This window comes from Bubalus bubalis, chromosome 4, assembly GCF_019923935.1.
Source record: "Bubalus bubalis isolate 160015118507 breed Murrah chromosome 4, NDDB_SH_1, whole genome shotgun sequence".
In the NCBI taxonomy this organism is placed as follows: domain Eukaryota; kingdom Metazoa; phylum Chordata; class Mammalia; order Artiodactyla; family Bovidae; genus Bubalus; species Bubalus bubalis.
Genome location: NC_059160.1, coordinates 79,705,782 through 79,727,136, shown reverse-complemented (window position 1 = coordinate 79,727,136; position 21,355 = coordinate 79,705,782). Strand labels below are relative to the sequence as shown.

The window sequence follows — 21,355 nt, the reverse complement described above, 5'->3', positions numbered from 1 at the left end:
CATTATATCTACTACTGTGGGCAAGAATTCTTTAGAAGAAATGGAGTAACCCTCATAGTAACAAAAGAGTCCAAAATGCAGTACTTTGGAACAATCTCACAAACAACAGAATGATCTTTGTTTTGTTTCCAAGGCAAATCATTCAATATCACAGTAATCCAAGTCTATGCCCCAACCACTAATGCAAAAGAAGCTGAAATTGAATGGTTCTGTGAAGACATTCAAGACCTTCTAGAACTAACACCAAAAGAAGATGTCCTTTTCATTATAGGGGACTGGAATGCAAAAGTAGGAAGTCAAGAAACACCTGGAGTAACAGGCAAATTTGGCCTTGGAGTACAAAATGAAGCAGGGAAAAGGCTAACAAGAGTTTTGCAAGAGAACTCACTGATCAGAGCAAACACTCTCTTCCAACAATACAAGAGATGACTCTACACATGGACAACACCAGATGGTCAATATTAAAATCATTATATTGATTATAATATATTATAATATAGTATATAAAAATATTATATTATATATAATATAATATATAATTTATATAATATATAAAAATATTATATATTATAATATATAAAAATCATATATATTGATTATATTCTTTTCAGCTGAAGATGGAGAAGTGCCATACAGTCAGCAAAAACAATACCTGGAGCTAACTCTAGCTCAGATCATGAACTCCTAATGGCAAAATTCAGACTTAACCACTAGGCCATTCAGGTATGACCTAAATCAAATCCCTTATGATTATACAGTGGAAGTGACAGGAAGATTCAAGGGATTAGATCTTATAGACAGAGTGCCTGAAGAACTATGGACTGAGGTTTGTAACATTGTAGAAGACAGTGATGAAAACCATCCCCAAGAAAAAGAAATGCAAAAAGGTAAAATGGCTATCTGTGGAGGAATTACAAATAGCTGAGAAAAGAAGAGAAGCAAAAGGCAAAGGAGAAAAGGAAAGATATACCTATTTGAATGCAGAGTTCCAAAAGATAGCAAGGAGAGATAAGAAAGCCTTCCTAAGTGATCAATGCAAAGGAATAGAAGAAAACAATAGAACGGGAAAGACTAGATCTCTTCAAGAAAAATAGAGATACCAAGGGAACATTTCATACAAATATGGGCACAATAAAGGACAGAAATGGTATGGACCAAACAGAAGCAGAAGTTAAGAAAAGGTCGAAAGAATACACAGAAGAACTAAACAAAAAGATCTTAATGACCCAGATAACCACAATGGTGTGATCACTCACCTAGAGCCAGACATCCTGGAGTGCAAAGTCAAGTGGGCCTTAGGAAGGGCCACCATGAACAAAGCTAGTGGAGGTGATGGAATTCCAGCTGAGCTATTTTAAATTCTAAAAGATGATGCTGTGAAAGTGCTGCACTCAGTATCCCAGCTAATTTGGAAAAATCAGCAGTAGCCACAGGACTAGAAAAGTTTTCATTGCAATCCCAAAGAAAGGCAATGCCAAAGAAGGTTCTAACTACCACACAATTACACTCATTTCACATATGAGCAAAGTAATGTTCAAAATTTTTCAAGCTAGGCTTCAATAGCATGTATACCAAGATCTTCCAGATGTTCAAGCTGAATTTAGAAAAGGCAGAGGAACCAGAGATCAAATGGCCAACATCCCTTGGATCATAGAAAAGGCAAGAAAATTCCAGAAGAACATCTACTTTTGTTTTATTGACTATGCTAAAGTCTTTTAGACAAAAGACAAGACTGTGTGGATCACAACAAACTGTGAAAATGTCTTCAAAAGATGGGAATATTGGACCACCTTACCTGCCTCCTGAGAAACCTGTATGCAGGTAAGAAGCAACAGTTAGAACCAAACATGGAACAACCCACTGGTTCCAAATTGGGAAAGGAGTACATCAAGGCTGTATATTGTCACCCTGCTTATTTAACTTATATGCAGAGTACATCATGCAAAATTCCAGGCTGGATAAAGCACAAGCTGGAATCAAGATTGCCGGGAGAAATATCCATATCCTCAGATAGCAGATGACAGCACCATTATGGCAGAAAGTGAAGAAGAATAAGAGCCTCTTAATGAGGTTGAAAGAAGAGAGTGAAAAAGGTGGCTTAAAACTCAACATTCAAAAAACTAAGATAATGTCACCCATTGCCATTACATCATGGGAAATAGATGGGGAAACAATGGAAACAGTGACAGACTTTATATTCTTGGGCTCCAAAATCACTGCAGATGGTGACTGCAGCCATAAAATTAAAAGAGAGTTGCTCCTTTGAAGAAAGCTATGATAAACCTAGATAGCATATTAAAAAGCAGACATCACTTTGCTAATAGAGGTTCTAGACGTCTAGTCAAAGCTATGGTTTTTCCAGTAGTCATGTATGGATGTGAGAGTTGGACTATTTAAGAAAGCTGAGTGCCGAAGAACTGATGCTTTTGAACTGTGGTATTGGAGAAGACTCTTGAGAGTCCCTTGGACTGCAAAGAGATCAAACCAGTCAATCCTAAAGGAAATCAATCCTGAATGTTCATTGGAAGGACTGATGCTGAAAGTGAAGCTCAAATAGTTTGGCCACCTGATACAAAGAGACAACTCATTAGAAAAGACCCTGATGCTGGGAAAGATTGAAGGCAGAAGGAGAAGGGGACAACAGAGGACAAAATGGTTGGTGGAATCACTGACTCAAAGGACACGAGTTTGAGCAAGTTCCAGAAGATGGTGAAAGACAGGGAAGCCTGACGTACTGCAGTCCATGGGGTCAGAAAGAGTTGGGCATGACTGAATGACTGAACAACTACAAAGTCACTAAGACCTTGTCTGACAACTCACTCTCCATCCCCAACCACACTTGAAGCTTTCTTTGTAGCAATCTGTACCACCAAACACATTAAGTATTCTTGCTTTGGTTGTTTTTCCCATTTGAACATCAACTCCATGAATGTAGAAACCTTATTTTCCCTACTGCTATATAGCCCCAGTACCAGAACAATATCTGGAACATCATTAGGTTCATAATAAATATTGTTGAATGTGTGAATTTTGGGAAAATAAAGTTTTGAGCATTTTATCATAGCATTAGGCTTTCAGGCACTAGAGTCAAACCACTTAGTTTAAAATCCCAACTCTAATTCTCCCTGAATATGAATAATATTACATTTGCTGCTGCTGCATCGCTTCAATCGTGTCCAACTCTGTGCAACCCCATAGACAGCAGCCCACCAGGCTCCCCTGTCCCTGGGATTCTCCAGGCAAGAACACTGGAGTGGGTTGCCATTTCCTTCTCCAATGCATGAAAGTGAAAAGTGATTTATCAGTATGCAATTTGATAAATTATTTAACCTCTCTATCAAGTTCTTCATCTTCAAGGTAGGCACTCAAATAGTACTGTTTAAAAGAGTTGTTCCAAGAATTAAATGAGATAATCTTTGAAAAGCATATAAGTAACCTCTCATATGTCAGCCATTATTACATACTTACTCTATTTTACTTAAGACAAACTGATTTTAAAATAGAAGTTTGTGCTTGATTTTTTAGATCTATAGTGCACTACCAGTATTTGGAAAAGATCCTGGTGCTGGGAAAGATTGAAGGCAAAAGGAGAAGTGGGTGGCAGAGGATGAGATGGTTAAATAGCATCACCAACTCAATGGATATGAATTTGAGCAAACTCTGTGAGACAGTGGAGGATAGAGAAGCCTGGTATGCTTCTGTCCATGTGATCACAAAGGAGTCTAACACAACTTAGCAACTGAACAATAATCACTACTTGTAGCAGATAGTTTCCAAAGATGGACAAATTAATTTTTTTCTCTCCCTAAGTATGTAGGTTGCTTAATCCTTCAAGATATAAAATCCATACATTTTCCCTTAAATCTGAATAAGATCTGTGGTTGCTCTGGTTACCAGAACATGGCAGAGCTAACATTTTACCAGTTCTGTGCCTGGCCTTTAAGAGGTCTACATATGTACAAGAGGTCACATGGAGGAGAACCAACAAACCAAAAATGTGAATATAGCCTTCCTGGAATCTCCAGCCCATCTTAATGAGGAAGTCAAGTGAATGACCCCTGCCAATGCCATGTGGAGGAGACCCACTTGGCTGAAACCAGTAAACCCACAGAATAGTGAGAAACAATAAACTGGTGATGTTTTTCTCCAATGAACTGTTGATGTTTTTCTCCAAATTTACTTATGTACTCTAGGTTTGTGGGTATTCTGTTACATACCAATAAAAAAACTTAAACCTTTTCATAAATTTATCACCTTTAAAATACCTCCTATTATTCCTTCAGCTTGGCTATTTCTAAGGCTAACTTAGGCTCATATGCAAGGAAAGAGACTCTTCCAAATTCCTCATACATTTTATCAAGACTAAATCACCATGCAAGCTTTATAATAGTCAACACAATTGATCCAGTGAGTCCCTTTCATATTTCTTTTATCATATAGTTAGTTGAGTTTTGCAAACTTCTTTGTGTGTTGATGGAAACTTCTTTAATAAGTTTAGTGACCTAAAAGCTCAGGGCACAGAGAGGGTGGATGGGCTCATTAGAGCTTCTGCACGATAAATTATTTCTGCCCTTGCCTTGATGATTCATGGAGGTGAATACCTCTATTTATTTTTACTGATTTAGTGTCAGGAAAGTCATTCTTGTTTTCACTTGATTACTTAGAGCCTTCATTCTCTTTAAACCTTAGTAAAATAACATATTTCAATATATCAGCATAAATAAAAATGATTTACATTAATAAGAAATTTAAATCACTTTACTGACCCTTTAGATCCATCTTTCAAAATAAATTGAGCTGTTCAAATTCCTAACAATTTTCAATTAAATTAACATGCTTATAGTATAACTAATAGTATAAGTATGCTAATGAGAAAACTTTCATGGAGTTTCCACTTAATTACTCCATAGCATCTTCAGAGATTTTATTTAGTCATGGTGGAAATTTGATTTTGTTAAAAGATAGTGATTTTGATGCAAACCAATTCATTATTCTATTGAATATGATGTATCCACCCTAATATCCACATGTGTGCAACTTTAAATATTCCCAATTCATAAGGAAACACATGCACTTTTTGGTGCAACTTTAGTCTTTTCTTGACTGTACGGAGTTTAGTTATTATCTGATAGAATGTGCCACCTAGGGTAACAACTCTTCAGGGTATAATTAAAACCCCCTTTCCTACACAGAATGTATATACCTACAGTATATTTCTTTTTATTCATTCCATTCCTGGCACATTTTTTCAAAAATACATGAATACATCTTCATAGTTTTGATGATTTTTTTTTTATTTTCTGACGTAAGTATTTAATTACCAAATGGGTTAAATATAAAATTTCACTAAAATTTATTGCTCATTTTTACCAAACTACAAAAGCAATGTAGGAGATAATATTGTTACTATTGTTATTTTACAAGGGAAGAAACAAAGGCTGAAAACATTAAGCAATGTCAAAGTTGATAAGTATTTAGGAGAGATTTGAACACAGGTTGTACTGACTCTAGAGTTTACGCTTGACCACTATACTTTTCTGGCTGCATTCTCATTGAGTAGATGAGTAATATCACACTTTCCATGGCTTATTGCATTAGGGTTAAAATCGAATTTTAAAATATCTACCAGAATATTAGCAACTGTCCAATTACAATTAATTGCCAACTGTAATGTTTCAATATGTTCTCAGGTTCCATGGTATAGGGTTTAGCAGTAAATGAGTTCCCTCTTTAAAATAACTTTTTTCCTTAGATGAAATTTAGGGGGGGCGGTCCTAAGATGGCATAGTAATAGGACAGGGAGACCACTTTCTCCCCCACAAATTCATCGAAAGACCATTTGAATGCTGAGCAAATTCCACAAAACAACTTCTGAATGCTGGCAGAGGACATCAGGCACCCAGAAAGGTAGCCCATTGTCTCCAAAAGGAGGTAGGAAAAAATATAAAACATAAAAAGAGAGACAAAAGAGGTAGGGACAGAGATCCAACCCAGGAAGGGAGTCTTTAAAAAGAGAGAAGTTTCCAAACACCAGGAAACACTCTCACTGGCGAATCTGTGGAAAGCCTTGGAATCTCAGAGGGCACCATAACCGGGAGGAAAAACAAATAAATAATTAAAGCCCACAGATTACATGCCTAAATGCCCAGCGGAGAAGCAGCGCAGACACTTGCATCAGCCATTAGCAAGCTAGCAAGCGGGGACTGGACAGGGAAGCGTGGGCTGCTTAGGGTAAGGACCGGGCCTGAATACCCCGAGGGCAAACTGAGGGACCTAACTAGAGATAGCAACCCAGACCCTGGGATAGCTATCCCACAAAAAGCCCTAACCTAAGACACCGCCAGGCCCAGTCACAGAACAAAGGACTGAGCAGAGCTAGCTGGCTGCAGACCGGCCCATCCCCCACTGGAGACAGGCAGGCGAGGGCAGCCAGAGCCAGAAGGGTGCGATCGCGGCTCCAGAAAGGTATCATCTACCAAACTGCAAGCAGGCTTCATTGCTAACCAAGACTCCTTGGAATTCTGGATGGTCAACATCCACCAGGAGGGTTGCAGCCAGAGATCAGCTCCCCAGAAGAGACACAAGGCACACTTGAGAAGGCACGCCAGTTTACACCCAGAAAACCGAGCAGCAGGAAAAGGGAAGGCGATAAGTCACAGCAACTGCACTCGCCAAGCACCTGGTCACCTGAGCTGCTCAGACCAGAGAAGGGCACAAAACGCAGGCCCACTCAAGTCTGCGCCTTTGTGGAGTACCCGAGAACCTGAACCTGAGTGGCTTAGACCTGGGAAGTGCACTCAACCCAGGGCCCGCCTCAGACAGTTCCCGGCAGAGCAACCTAGAGCCTGAGCAGTGCAGACTGGGAAAGCACACACACCGTGAGCCAGGGCAAACCCAGTGTGGCCGAGACACTGGGAGCACTCCCCACAGATGCCAGTGATATTTGTCTGCAGTGTTCCTCCCTCCCCACAGCATGACTGAATAAGTGAGCCTAAAAGAGTGTCCACCACCGCCCCCTTGTGTCAGGGTGGAAATTAGACACTGAAGAGGCCAGCAAACAGAAGAAGGTAAAATAAACCGAAGGAACTGCTTTGGAAGTGACAGGTGCAATAGATTAAAACCCTGCAGTTAGCACCGACTACATAGGAAGGGGCTTATAGATCTTGAGAAGTGTAAGCCGGATCAAGGAACTATCTGAAAATGAACTGACCCCACACTGTCCACAACAACATCAGAGAAAGTCCTAGATATATTTTTACTATTATCATTTAATTTTAATTTTTTTAAATTTTAAGTCCTTTATTACTCCTTTAATTTTCATTTTTATAACCTACTATTACTTTGCAAAAAAAAAAATACCCAATTTTTAAAGCAAACTTCATATATATATATTATAATTTTTGTGACTTTGTTTTTTCCTTTAATACTGTATTTTTGAGAATCTAACCTCTACTCTAGATTTTTAATCTTTGCTTTTTGGTATTTGTTATCAATTTCGTACCTTTAAGAACCCAATCTTCAGTACCCATTTTTACTTGAGAGCGAGAATACTGGCTTGACTGCTCTCTCCCTCTGTGGACTCTCCTTTTTCTCCACCAGGTCACCTCTATCTCCTCCCTCCCCCTTCTCTTCTCTACCCAACTCTGTGAATCTCTTTGTGTGTTCTGGGTTGTGGAGAACACCTAGGGAACTGATTACTGGCTGGATCTGTCTCTCTCCTTTTGATTCCCCCCTTTATCCTCCTGGCCACCTCTGTCTCCTTCCTCCCTCTTCTCTTCTCTGTGTAACTCTGTGAACATCTCTGAGGGATCCAGACTGTGGAGAGCACACAGGCAAGTGATTACTGGCTAACCTGCTCTCGCCCCTTTTGATTCCTCCTCATTCTCCTCCTTCTTACTTCTATTTCCCTCCTCCCTCTTCTCTTTCCCATGTAACTCTGTGTACCTCTCCAGGTGTCCCTCACTGTGGAGAAACTTTTCATCATTAACCTAGATGTTTTATCATCGGTGCTGCATAGATGGAGAAGTCTTGGGGCTACTGTAAGTTTAAGACTGAAAACCAGAGGCAGGAGGCTTAAGTCAAAACCCTGAGAACACCAGAGAACTCTTGACTCCAGGGAACATTAATCGATAGGAGCTCATCAAACGCCTCCATACCTACACTGAAACCAAGCACCACCCAAGGGCCAACAAGTTCCAGAGCAAGACATACCACACAAATTCTCCAAAAACACAGGAACATAGCCCTGAGCTTCAATATACAGGCTGCCCAAAGTCACACAAAACCCACTGACATCTCAAAACTCATTACTTGACACTATAGTGCACTGCAGAGAGAAGAAATCCAGCTCCACCCACAAGAACACAGATACAAGCTTCCCTAAGCAGGAAACTTTGACAAGCCACAGGCCCAACCCCACCCACAGCTAGGAGCCTCCGCAATAAAGAGGAACCACAAACTGCCAGAATACAGAAAGGCCATCCCAAACACAGCAATATAAACAAGATGAAAAGGCAGAGAAATACCCAGCAGGTAAAGGAACAGGATAAATGCCCACCAAACCAAACAAAAGAGGAAGACATAAGGAATCTACCTGATAAAGAATTCCAAATAATGATAGTGAAAATGATCCAAAATCTTGAAAACAAAATGCAGTTACAGATAAATAGCCTGGAGACAAGGATAGAGAAGATGCAAGAAATGTTTAACAAGGATCTAGAAGAAATAAAAAAGAGTCAATATATAATGAATAATGCAATAAATGAGATAAAAAAAAACTCTGGAGGGAATCAACAATAGAATAACGGAGGCAGAAGATAGGATTAGTGAGGTAGAAGACAGTATAGTAGAAATAAATGAAACAGAGAGGAAAAAAGAAAAAAGAATTAAAAGAAATGAGGACAATCTCAGAGACCTCTGGGACAATGTTAAATGCCCCAATATTCGAATCATAGGAGTTCCAGAAGAAGAAGACAAAAAGAAAGGCCATGAGAAAATACTTGAGGAGATAATAGTTGAAAACTTCCCTAAAATGGGGAAGGAAATAGTCACCTGAGTCCAAGAAACCCATAGAGTCCCAAACAGGATAAACCCAAGGCAAAACACCCCAAGACACATATTAATCAAATTAACAAAGATCAAACACAAAGAACAAACATTAAAAGCAGCAAGGGAAAAACAACAAATAACACACAAGGGGATTCGCATAAGGATAACAGCTGATCTTTCAATAGAAACTCTTCAGGCCAGAAGGGAATGGCAGGACATACTTAAAGTGATGAAAGAAAAGAATCTACAGCCCAGATTACTGTACCCAGCAAGGATCTCATTCAAATATGAAGGAGAAATCAAAAGCTTTACAGACAAGCAAAAGCTGAGAGAATTTAGCACCATCAAACCAGCTCTCCAACAAATGCTAAAGGATCTTCTCTTGACAGGAAACACAGAAAGGGTGTATAAACTCGAACCCAAACAATAAAGTAAATGGCAATGGGATCATACTTATGAATAACTACCTTAAATGTAAATGGGTCGAATGCCCCAACCAAAAGACAAAGCCTGGCTGCATGGATACAAAAACAAGACCCCTATATATTTGCCTACAAGAGACCCACCTCAAAACAAGAGACACATACAGACTGAAAGTGAAGTGGAAAAAGATATTCCACGCAAATAGAGACCAAAAGAAGGCAGTAGTAGCAATACTCATATCAGATAAAAAGACTTTAAAACAAAGGCTGTGAAAAGAGATAAAAAAGGACACTACATAATGATCAAAGGATCAATCCAAGAAGAAGATTTACATAAATATATATGCACCCAACATAGAAGCACGGTAATATGTAAGACAAATGCTAACAAGTATGAAAGGGGAAATTAATAATACCACAATAATAGTGTGAGACTTTAATACCCCACTCACACCTATCGATAGATCAACTAAACAGAAAATTAACAAGGAAACACAAACTTTAAATGATACAAGAGACCAGTTAGACCTAATTGATATCTATAGGACATTTCACCCCAAAACAATGAATTTCACCTTTTTCTCAAGCGCACATGGAACCTTCTCCAGGATAGGGCCATAAATCTAGCCTTGGTAAATTCAAAAAAACTGAAATCATTCCAAGCATCTTTTCTGACCACAATGCAGTAAGATTAGATCTCAATTACATGAGGAAAACTATTAAAAATTCAAATATATGGAGGCTGAACAACACACTGCTGAATAACCAACAAATCAAAGAAGAAATCAAAATATGCATAGAAACGAATGAAAATGAAAACACAACAACCCAAAACCTATGGGACACTGTAAAAGCAGTGCTAAGGGGAAGGTTCACAGCAATACAGGCTTACCTCAAGAAACAAGAAAAAAGTCAAATAAATAGCCTAACTCTACATCTAAAGCAACTAGAAAAGGAAGAAATGAAGAACCCCAGGGTTAGTAGAAGGAAAGAAATCTTAAAAATTAGGGCAGAAATAAATGCAAAAGAAACAAGAGACCATAGCAAAAATCAACAAAGCCAAAAGCTGGTACTTTGAGAAGTTAAATAAAATTGACAAACCATTAGCCAGACTCATCAAGAAACAAAGAGAGAAAACCAAATCAAAAAAATTAGAAATGAAAATGGAGAGATCACAACGGACAACACAGAAATACAAAGGATCATAAGAGACTGCTATCAGCAACTATATGCCAATAAAACGGACAACTTGGAAGAAATGGACAAACTCTTATTAGAAAGGTACAACTTTCCAAAACTGAACCAGGAAGAAATGGAAAATCTTAACAGACCCATCACAAGGACAGAAATGGAAACTGGAATCAGAAATCTTCCAGCAAACAAAAGCCCAAGACCAGATAGCTTCACAGCTGAATTCTCAACATAATAAAAGCTATATATGATAAACCCACAGCAAACATTATCCTCAATTGAAAAATTGAAAGCATTTCCCCTAATGTCAGGAACAAGTCAAGGCTGCCCACTCTCACAACTACTATTCAATATAGTTTTGGAAGTTTTCGCCACAGTAATCAGAGCAGAAAAAGAAATAAAAGGAATCCAGATTGGAAAAGAAGTAAAATTCTCTCTGTTTGCAGATGACATGATCCTATACATAGAAACCCTAAAGACTCCACCAGAAAATTACTAGAGCTAATTAATGAATATAGTAAAGTTGCAGGATATAAAATCAACACACAGAAATCCCTTGCATTCCTATACACTAACAATGAGAAAACAGAAAGAGAAATTAAGGAAATAATTCCATTCACCATTGCAACAAAAAGAATAAAATACTTAGGGATACATCTACCTAAACAAACAAAAGACCTATACATAGAAAACTATAAAACACTGGTGAAAGAAATCAAAGAGGACACAAATAGATGGAGAAATATACCATATTCATGAATCGGAAGAATCAATATAGTGAAGATGAGTATACTATCCAAAGCAATCTCTAGATTCAATGCAATCCCACTCAAGCTACCAGCGGTATTTTTCATAGAACTGCTGCTGCTGCTGCTAAGTTGCTTCAATCATGTCCGACTCTGTGTGACCCCTTAGATGGCAGCCCACCAGGCTCTCCCATCCCTGGGATTCTCCAGGCAAGAACACTGGACTAGAACAAATAATTTCACAATTTGTATGGAAATACAAAAAACCTCGAATAGCCAAAGCAATCTTGAGAAAGAATGGAACTGGAGGAATCAACCTGCCTGACTTCAGGCTCTACTACAAAGCCACAGTCGTCAAGACAGTATGGTACTGGCACAAAGACAGAAATACAGATCAATGGAACAAAATAGGAAGCCCAGAGATAAATCCACACACCTATGGACACCTTATCTTCGACAAAGGAGGCAAGAATATACAATGGAGAAAAGACAATCTCTTTAACAAGTGGTGCTGGGAAAACTGGTCAACGACTTGTAAAAAAATGAAACTGGAACACTTTCTAACAACATATACAAAAATAAACTCAAAATGGATTAAAGATCTAAACGTAAGGCCAGAAACTATAAAACTCCTAGAGGAAAACATAGGCAAAACACTCTCCGACATAAATCACAGCAGGATCCTCTATGACCCACCTCCCAGAATATTGGAAATAAAAGCAAAAATAAACAAATGGGACCTAATTAAAATTAAAAGCTTTTGCACAACAAAGGAGACTGTAAGCAAGGTGAAAAGACAGCCTTCAGAATGGGAGAAAATAATAGCAGACAAAGCAACTGACAAAGAATTAATCTCAAAAATATACAAGCAACTCCTGCAGCTCAATTTCAGAAAAATAAACAACCCAATCAAAAAATGGGACAAAGAACTAAATAGACATTTCTCCAAAGAAGACATACAGATGGCTAACAAACACAGGAAAAGATGCTCAACATCACTCATTATCAGAGAAACGCAAATCAAAACCATAATGAGGTACCATTTCACGCCAGTCAGAATGGCTGTGATGCAAAAGTCTACAAGCAATAAATGCTGGAGAGGGTGTGGAGAAAAGGGAACCCTCTTACACTGTTGGTGGGAATGCAAACTAGTACAGCCACTATGGAGAACAGTGTGGAGATTCCTTAAAAAACTGGAAATAGAACTGCCATATGACCCAGCAATCCCACTGCTGGACATACACACCTGAGGAAACCAGAATTGAAAGAGACACGTGTACCCCAATGTTCATCGCAGCACTGTTTATAATAGTCAGGACATGGAAGCAACCTAGATGTTCATCAGAAGATGAATGGATAAGAAAGCTGTGGTACATATATACAATGGAATATTACTCAGCCATTAAAAGAATACATTTGAATCCGTTCTAATGAGGTGGATGAAACTGGAGCCTATTATACAGAGTGAAGTAAGCCAGAAAGAAAAACACCAATACAGTATACTAACACATATATATGGAATTTAGAAAGATGGTAATGATAACCATGTATGTGAGATGGCAAAAGAGACACAGATGTATAGATCAGTCTTTTGGACTCTGTGGGAGGGGCAAGGGTGTGATGGTTTGAATGGTTTGAGAATGGCATTGAAACATGTATATTATCATATGTGAAACAGACTGCCAGCCCAGGTTCGATGAATGATACAAGGTGCTTGGGGCTGGTGCACTGGGATGACCCAGAGGGATGGGATGGGGAGGGCGGTGGGAGTGGGGTTCAGGATGGGGAACATATGTACACTCACCGGCAGATTTATGTCAATGTATGACAAAACCAATACAATATAGTAAAGTAATCAGCCTCCAAAAAATAAATAATTCAAAAAAAAAAGAAATTTAGGAACTATCATTCAGATTATCTGAAGGGATTTAATTAACATTATGGTTAATTAGAAAAGAGATTTCTAATGTAAAAAGATACATTTTAGTAAGTATAAATTATACTTATAAGAAAAATAGCTTCCAGTGAGTACACATGCTGAAGACTCCCTCCCCAAACTCATTTGAATTCATGATTTATCCAGATACAGTCATCCTCCCCAAGGTGATTTTTTACTTCCTAAAATATTTGGAAATGTCTGGGCACATTTTTGCTTCTCATACTGGGAAAGTACTACTGGTGTCTAGAGGGTAGAGGCCAAAGATGCTGCTATCATCCTACAATGTACAACAAAGAATTGCCTGCCCCCAAATGTCCATAGGGCTGACACTGAGGAACCCTGAGCTAGTGTGTTGTTTGAGTGGTTTTCTGCGGCAAATCTACAGAGAGGATTATGGTAGCTAATTAATATAAATTCATTGGTAACTGATTATTATTGATACAAGAAATCATTTTCCATATAAAATATAGACAGCCATAACTACCACTTTTCAAAATGCTAAGCATTTAGAGTTTTATATTATATTGAAAAGTCACAATTTCCTTCCTTATTGTCTACACAGAGGTTTCACAGCCTTATCAATCCAATTATGTCTGCCAGGCTCCTCTGTCCATGGAATTCTCCAAGCAAGAATACTGGAGTGGGCAGCCATTCCCTTCTCCAGGCCGATCGTCCTCACCCAGGGATCAAACCTGAGTCTCCTGCATTGCAGGCAGATTCTTTACCATCTGAGCTACCAGAGAAGCCCAGAGTTTTATATTCCACTGAAGAGTCAAAATTTCCTGACATGCTATAGACAGAGGTTTCACAAGCTCATCAACCCAATTTTCTTATACTTATTTACCCCACAGATTTTCACAAAGCTGTCATTCAATTTATTATATCAATAAACAAGCCAAAAAACTGTGAATATAGAAAATGGTAGAACAATTTGTGAGAAGACTGCATAAAGAAAAACTTCTTGGATCTAGAAAGGTATTATGGAACAGAGTGCCACAAACACCTGTCTATGAATTGAAAACAAAGACATTAAATTCTAAGATATCTTCTCCTCCTCCATGAAGTTCTTCTTTATGCAGTCTTCTACACAAATTGTTCTACCATTTTCTATGTTCACAGTACTTTCTACCTTCAGTCAGTTCACTCAGTTGTGCCCAACTCTTTGTGACCCCATGAACTGCAGCATACGGTGCCTCCCTGTCCATCACCAACTCTCAGAGTTTACTCAAACTCATCCCCACTGAATTAGTGATGCCATCTAACCATCTCATCCTCTGTTGTCCCCTTCTCTTCCTGCCTTCAATCTTTCCCAGTATCAGGGTCTTTACCAATAAGTTAGTTCTTCACGTCAGGTGGCCAAAGTATTGGAGTTTCTACCTTAACTAAACACAAAGTCTATAAAGCTCAGTACTCTAGGTGTCACCTGAAGTTCATTACCCCCATGCCTCAGAAGTATAATATACCAACCTGTGCCATGACTTTACAAAGCCACTTGGGTTCTACAAAATATAAGTCACTTAACTGCAGTGCTGGGTCTTGAAAATGAAGAAGGACCCCTGTAGGAAAAATCAAAAGTGAAACATGGAATTTAGAATATGAAAATATCAAGGGGCTTCAGAGAGAAATCTAGCCCAGTCTCCTCATTTTACAGATTAGGAAACTTCAGCATTGTTGGGGTCAGAGCTGAGACCAGAACCAGGGCATCCTAGCTTTCATCTCAGTCAGCCATTGATTCTCCAAGTGCCAAGTTAAACCATCACAATTATAATTCTCCTGCGAGTGTAAAAATAACTTCCACATACGCTAAATTCACTTGATACTATGAAGGATATAGCTTGAACTTAGAGTCTCACAGCTCCTGAATACTAGTCAAGCTCTAGAATCCACATGTTTTAACTCTGGCTGAGAGACTTTTTCCACTACTGTCCTTAGATAATTTCTAAATTTTTCTCTTATGACATAATATATGATTCAACATCAGTACACATGATGATCTTTCAAAAAGAAAAAAAAAATCAGCGACCTATTAAAGAATTTTGTCAATATTCTTTTAAATGTAAATTCTATACAAAGTTCAGATACATTTTCACCAACTCTACTGCAGAACTTTTAAAAAATATGTAATAAACAAACCTGATTCATTTAGAAAGTGAACTGCATGAGGAAGCTCATTTTCATCTAACTGCAGCTGATGTTCTCTCACAAGTTGTAATAATCGTTTCCGGTCAATTACAGGAAATTCAATTGGCACATTTTTACGCTCTGATAAAATGATTTTCTCAAGTTCTACATAGCAGTCTGGAATCAGCTGCCCAACAACAGGCTGATCTCGGATCTATGAAATTACAGATGACAAGCTGTAAAAATCCATTTTATACATCTATGTGTCAGGTGGTTGGTAAATTCTGTGCTAATCATTCAGAAAATGATTATTTTTAATAAAATCAAGATGCAATGTAAGACTAATTAAATTGTTAGAAATAAATAAGATTACCTTAAAATAAGAAAAAAATGAACACAGAAGCCCATTTGGAAAGAACTATCAAATAACATTGTATGGAAATAATTATCAAGGTATTCAGAAAATCCATGGTGAAATCCAGGACAAATCATTAACCTTAAATAAAGGACCTACTATTTTCTAAGACATTAAATTTACAGGCAATAGATATGCTAACATAAAAGTCAGGATTGTAAGAGCTTTTGGACTTTATTTTTTATTTTTTTTTAATTTTTTTTTAATTTATTTTATTTTTAAACTTTACATAATTGTATTAGTTTTGCCAAATATCAAAATGAATCCACCACAGGTATGGGATGGAATGGGGAGGGAGGAGGGAGGAGGGTTCAGGATGGGGAACACATGTATACCTGTGGACTTTATATTTTAGATGAAAATATCCATATCCCAAAGTAAAATTAAATTTTGTTCTTGCTATTTACAAAATGTAATATTAGTGGGATGTAAATATCAACAGTGAAGTCTGGAGACAGACATGAAATTTCCTCACCAAGCTATGCTTTTTCATGGAGACCTGAACTTGGAAAAATAAAAAATCATCTAAACCCCAATGATTCTATACGAGAGGATGATTTGGGGTCTCTTACACTTAGAATCTAATTAAAATCAAAATTTTAATAGAATGACCTTATGATGAGAGTTTCTGTAACAAAAATATTTCCAAACATTTTTTCTTCTTAAAAATCTAGTTTTAAATAGAAATACAACTTTAATAATAGTAAATGCCTTTGCAAACCACCAGGTGGCAAACTCTCCTCATTTCTCAATCCATGAATATATTCTTGACAATAAAGAATAAAATTTCTACTTGAATTCTTCAACTTATTACAAATATAAATTGGGTTTATTATACCTGCACGTGTGCGCGCGCACACACACACACACACACACACACACACACACTTTATACTTGTTCTTTTTCTACTCTTAACTTGATCCTTTCAGGAACCTGATTTATAGCAGCCATAACCATTACTTACATATTTACTTCCAAACAGTCAAGATTGTTTTGAGGTACCCCTTGAACCAGAAAATTAAATATAATTTCACTAACCTCCACTTTTCATATTCCCTCTCTTCATCATTTATAAATTAAGATAAAACAGAACTTCAGATTGAAGTTTGCGTTTAACCCAAGAAGGGAAACCTACATATAAAAGTAAACAAGAGTTCACACAGTAGTCAAGTAACAAAGGGATGGACTCTACAGGGCTGGATTACAGGGTGAGCAAAGGATCCCACTCTGCTAAGGGGCTGGACAAGACCGAGAGGGACATTGTTGGCACTGATTTCTATTTTGTCCTACTTCCTTTATCATCAGGTCACCAACAGTCAAAAACAGAAAGCTTTTATTCTAAACTCTGCATGGACACATGTTAATAAGAGTGAGACACACAAATATTAGAAAAGATCAAGATAAAAGGAAAAAATGAAAAACAAATGAAAGGCCAAACAAAAAAGATTTCTAAATAGATTAAAAGCTGCTGACTGAATACAGGCTGAGGCACCTCAGGGAGGAAAGAATATTCAAGTTCTGGCAGGCTTATTGTTTTGGGGTCATCTGAATCACTATTCTGCAAAGCAGCCAATTGAATTTTCAAACCAATATAACAGAATGATGCATCCATTTGCAATATATACCTTCCTTCAAATAATACTGCCTATTTCTCAAAGCATTTGTTTTTAAACTCCTCATCCGGTATTGCCTTCAGAGTTCATGTACAAGTGCAGAAAGCAGACTGGCCTTATTGCCAGTAAACTGGTCTAACTTGCTATTAGCCTAAAGTAGTACCAGTCCAGCTTGATGAATCAACTACTTTATTCATAGACTTCCTCAACTAAATTCAGATTTTCTCAAAACAAACTCATACTTTAAGAATTCTTTTTAAAAATATGATAAATGGTCTGATATCAATGATAAAAGAGAAGCTATTAAAATATTATAAGTAACAGCAAAGTTCTGTAAGTACAGATATAGTCTCAAAAGGAAACTCCCTGGGTAAAGATATTTAATTGAATATATTAATTTGGTGCATTTGTTTCTTAAAAGTCATGTCACTCTTTAATCATATGTCTCACAAAAGAGCAGCAAAAACTAGAGATAAATGATATTTTATTCTTCTAACGTAAAACTCCATTAACCCACATTTGTAAAAGCTTTTATTGATTGTGATAAATGTGTGGAAAGATATAAATGTGCAAATTCTCTCTCTGTGCACCACAAAGACTGGCACACTTATAAATGGCTCATTAAGTTTTGGACAGAGCATAATCTGTGGAAATGCAACAGAACTAAGCTAACTGGACAATGTGCTATAACCAAGGTGACCATATAATTTATCATCCAAACTGGAATGCTTCTGAGAAGCATTAGTGAGCATTAGAGAAGCAATAGTGAGACACAATTAATAATTACACTGGGACTGTCCAGGAAAAACAAGACCCTTGTTAGAAGCCACTGCTTTGATCATTAGTACTAATGAGCTAAACCAATAGAGACTAACAGTGAAATCCACTATTGTGTTTGTCATATTGAACTATTCAAAGTGGTTTTCAGTACAGTTTACCCCTTGCTATCTGTAGAGCCCAGGTAAAATTTCTCTTTCCAGTATTAAAAACAAGCATTTGCTAACCAATTTATTTGTGTTTTATGAACTCTATGAACTATATTTGTCTTACCAGAAAGAAAAACTTTATAAATCAAAAACATAATTCTTAAAATAAAGTTTGTATGAACTAGAATATTGCTTATACATTGTTGAAAACCAAATTAGTGACCGTGGTGACCAGATGAAAGAGCCTTCTCTCAATATTGAAGAAAAAACAAATTTGAAAGTGGGATCACAGTGACAAAGACATGAAGGAACAACAAAGACCAAGATGAACATAAAACAGAAACTCCAAAAGAAAGGAGCAGATGGAGAAAAACCAGAGAAAAACACAAGAAAGATAACTCCAAGATCCCAACATCCATCTTTATCCTTTTGATTGAATCACTGCTATAGGATGTTGGGAGAGAAAGGGCATCAGAAATATGTCCTCAGATTCTCTCAGGAACATTCTCTCAGCCTCTCAGATATCCTTTTCATTTCTCTCAGGATTATCAATTATTTTTAATTCTCAATTCTGTTGGTGATGGACAGGGAGGCCTGACGTGCTGCGATTCATGGGGTCGCAGAGTCGGACACGACTGAGCGACTGATCTGATCTGATCTGATTCTCTTCTCAAGACTGCTGACATTTCTTAGCAGTTGCAGAATGTAAGAGTTAATAAATTATATTTATCTACCACCTAGGGTAGGCAATGAACCATGTTACCTTGAAATTAAGGCTCTCATTGATGATGGTTTTCCGAAGTTTTGCCAAAGCATCGGATTCCTCAGTGGCATTCACAAAGTGGTAATCTCGTATTGCAGGAAACCCTCGTTTGTTCAAGAGTTCCTTGGTAATTTTACTGATACAGGCTTTGCGCTGCTTCTCATCAGTAACATCTAAATGTGTGCCAACAAGAATCACAGGGGAAGAAGAAGCACGGGCCTATGGGGGAAGATACAAAATACTCTTGTGTTTGTTTTAAAATCAACACTGCTTATATTTCCATCGATATTCACTTTCTACGAAATTCACTAGAGTCGAAATGAGAATTCAAAAGACTTCAAGAAGAAAATGACAACTGTCTTCCCTTCCTTAAACCTAAGGAAACATATTAAACTTAAGAAATTTTTAAAAGTCATTTTTATGCTCCTTCTTAATCTAGTTATTGTCACTTTTCAGGCGGCCCATGTGACAGAAATAGCACATTTCTTTCTTCTGTGCCTAAAATGGGTTATTCTTTAAGTGTGCTTTAGGCTTCTAGATAAAATAGTATTTAATAACACCCAAATAATATCAGAGTAATACAATTTGTTTTATATTTTCTCTTCCTTATCTGTGAATTAAACCTCATTAATTCAAAGTATAGTAATTCAGTGTGGCTTCTACAAAGAAAAAACAAGTCACTAAAGTAATAAAGCATTTGGACAGTAATTTGAAGTAAAAGATTTATTTGGAAAAAACAAAACTATGTTCGGCAAAGTGGAACTGAACACTATTTTTCATACAAAGTTAAAAGCACATTGTATTTCCTTCCTGACCACTTGCCCAGTCCCCATCTCTTTGAGAGAGAAAAGCTTCATCTAAATTATTTCATCTGATTGATGACTGTCATTTATAACTTTATTGCTACTTCTGTCTTGGGTATTCCTTTGGAAAAGGTGTATGGATTCATTACATATTCTAGTGTATTGTCTATAGATTATAAGATAAAGTCAAGCGTGTATCTGCTGATACTTTTTCAGTTGACCTGTCTTTATACTTAGAAATGTCTCTTAATAGGAGGCTTCCCTGGTGGCTCAGATTTGCCTCATAGAAGAGCCTACTAGAGCATTATTCAATAACCATTCATTTTTACTTTAGTCTCATTTCTAAAAAGGCACATATTTTTAAAACCATATATACATGAAGGAATATCTAACAGCAAGAGACAAAATGGAAAAGTTACAAAATTTCAAATATAATATTCATCTGGGACCATTTAAAACTGTAAGTCCTACAGAGCTTTACACTAAATTGCCTCTGAGGATACAGTTGGTAATGCATAGATTGCTTCTTTTTCTTACTACAGTTTATTTTAAATTAAGGAAATTCATGTTATACATAAGCAATAATACCATGGAGCTCCCTGATAGCCTCGCGGTTAGGATTTGGGGCTTTCACTGCCATGGTCCAAGTTCAGTCCCTGGTCAGAGAACTGAGATCTTGCAAGCCACACAGTGCAGCCAATAAATAAATAAAATAAAATAAAAAAGAATATAAAAATATAGTCTAACATATATTCTCATTTTTAACAGATTAAAAGGGCTTCAAATTTCTATACCTTTCATTAACATAGAACATACTATTTTCATGTCACAACTTAATTACTCCTAAAAATTTCCTAACTCAAAGTTTAAGTTCTTCTAACTTTCTTGCAAAAAAAGTATTTGAAAAGTCTGTTTGATGGTACTATTTGACCCAAATAAATCACCTTATATACAATAAGAAAACCCATGAACTATTTTCTATTTTCAAATTATTAGGTCATATCACCTTTATATTGAAAAGCCAAGGCTTCATGGCATCAACTTCTGCTTGCCCTTTGCTGAGGTCATAGACCGCAAGATACAAGGCTCGTTGGGTCATAAAGTGGGGATGAGTGCTGTAGAATTCCTCACGACCTAAATAAAGATAGGAGAACTTTTCAGTCTTCCAGAGAATAGACAAGAATCCTCTTCTTCAAAAATAAAGTTAGGTGGCACTACCCACTCTTTACCATACAAAAAAAAAAAGAGAGAGAGAGAAAAACAATCAAAAGATAACAGCTACAAGATTACACTGGGTTTTTACTAGGGATTGACAACTTCTTGCTATGTGTCAGCTATGTAGCTTCAGCTGACACGTGCTGGTTCCT

The 21,355-nt window shown here is 37.2% G+C and overlaps 1 protein-coding gene across 6 annotated transcripts in view; it reads right to left on the bottom strand.

Moving 5' to 3' along the window:
• The window catches only part of LRRK2 (leucine rich repeat kinase 2), a 212,162-nt gene that overhangs the window by 82,247 nt on the left and 108,560 nt on the right, over nt 1-21,355 (bottom strand). For all 6 annotated transcript variants that reach the window (XM_025283992.3, XM_025283993.3, XM_025283994.3 and 3 more), the window contains 4 exons: nt 20,995-21,122; nt 19,186-19,404; nt 15,480-15,681; nt 14,814-14,902 (listed from right to left, as the gene is read on the bottom strand). In XM_025283992.3, the coding sequence (XP_025139777.3) occupies nt 14,814-14,902; nt 15,480-15,681; nt 19,186-19,404; nt 20,995-21,122 (638 nt within the window). The remainder of the gene's footprint in view (nt 1-14,813; nt 14,903-15,479; nt 15,682-19,185; nt 19,405-20,994; nt 21,123-21,355) is intronic.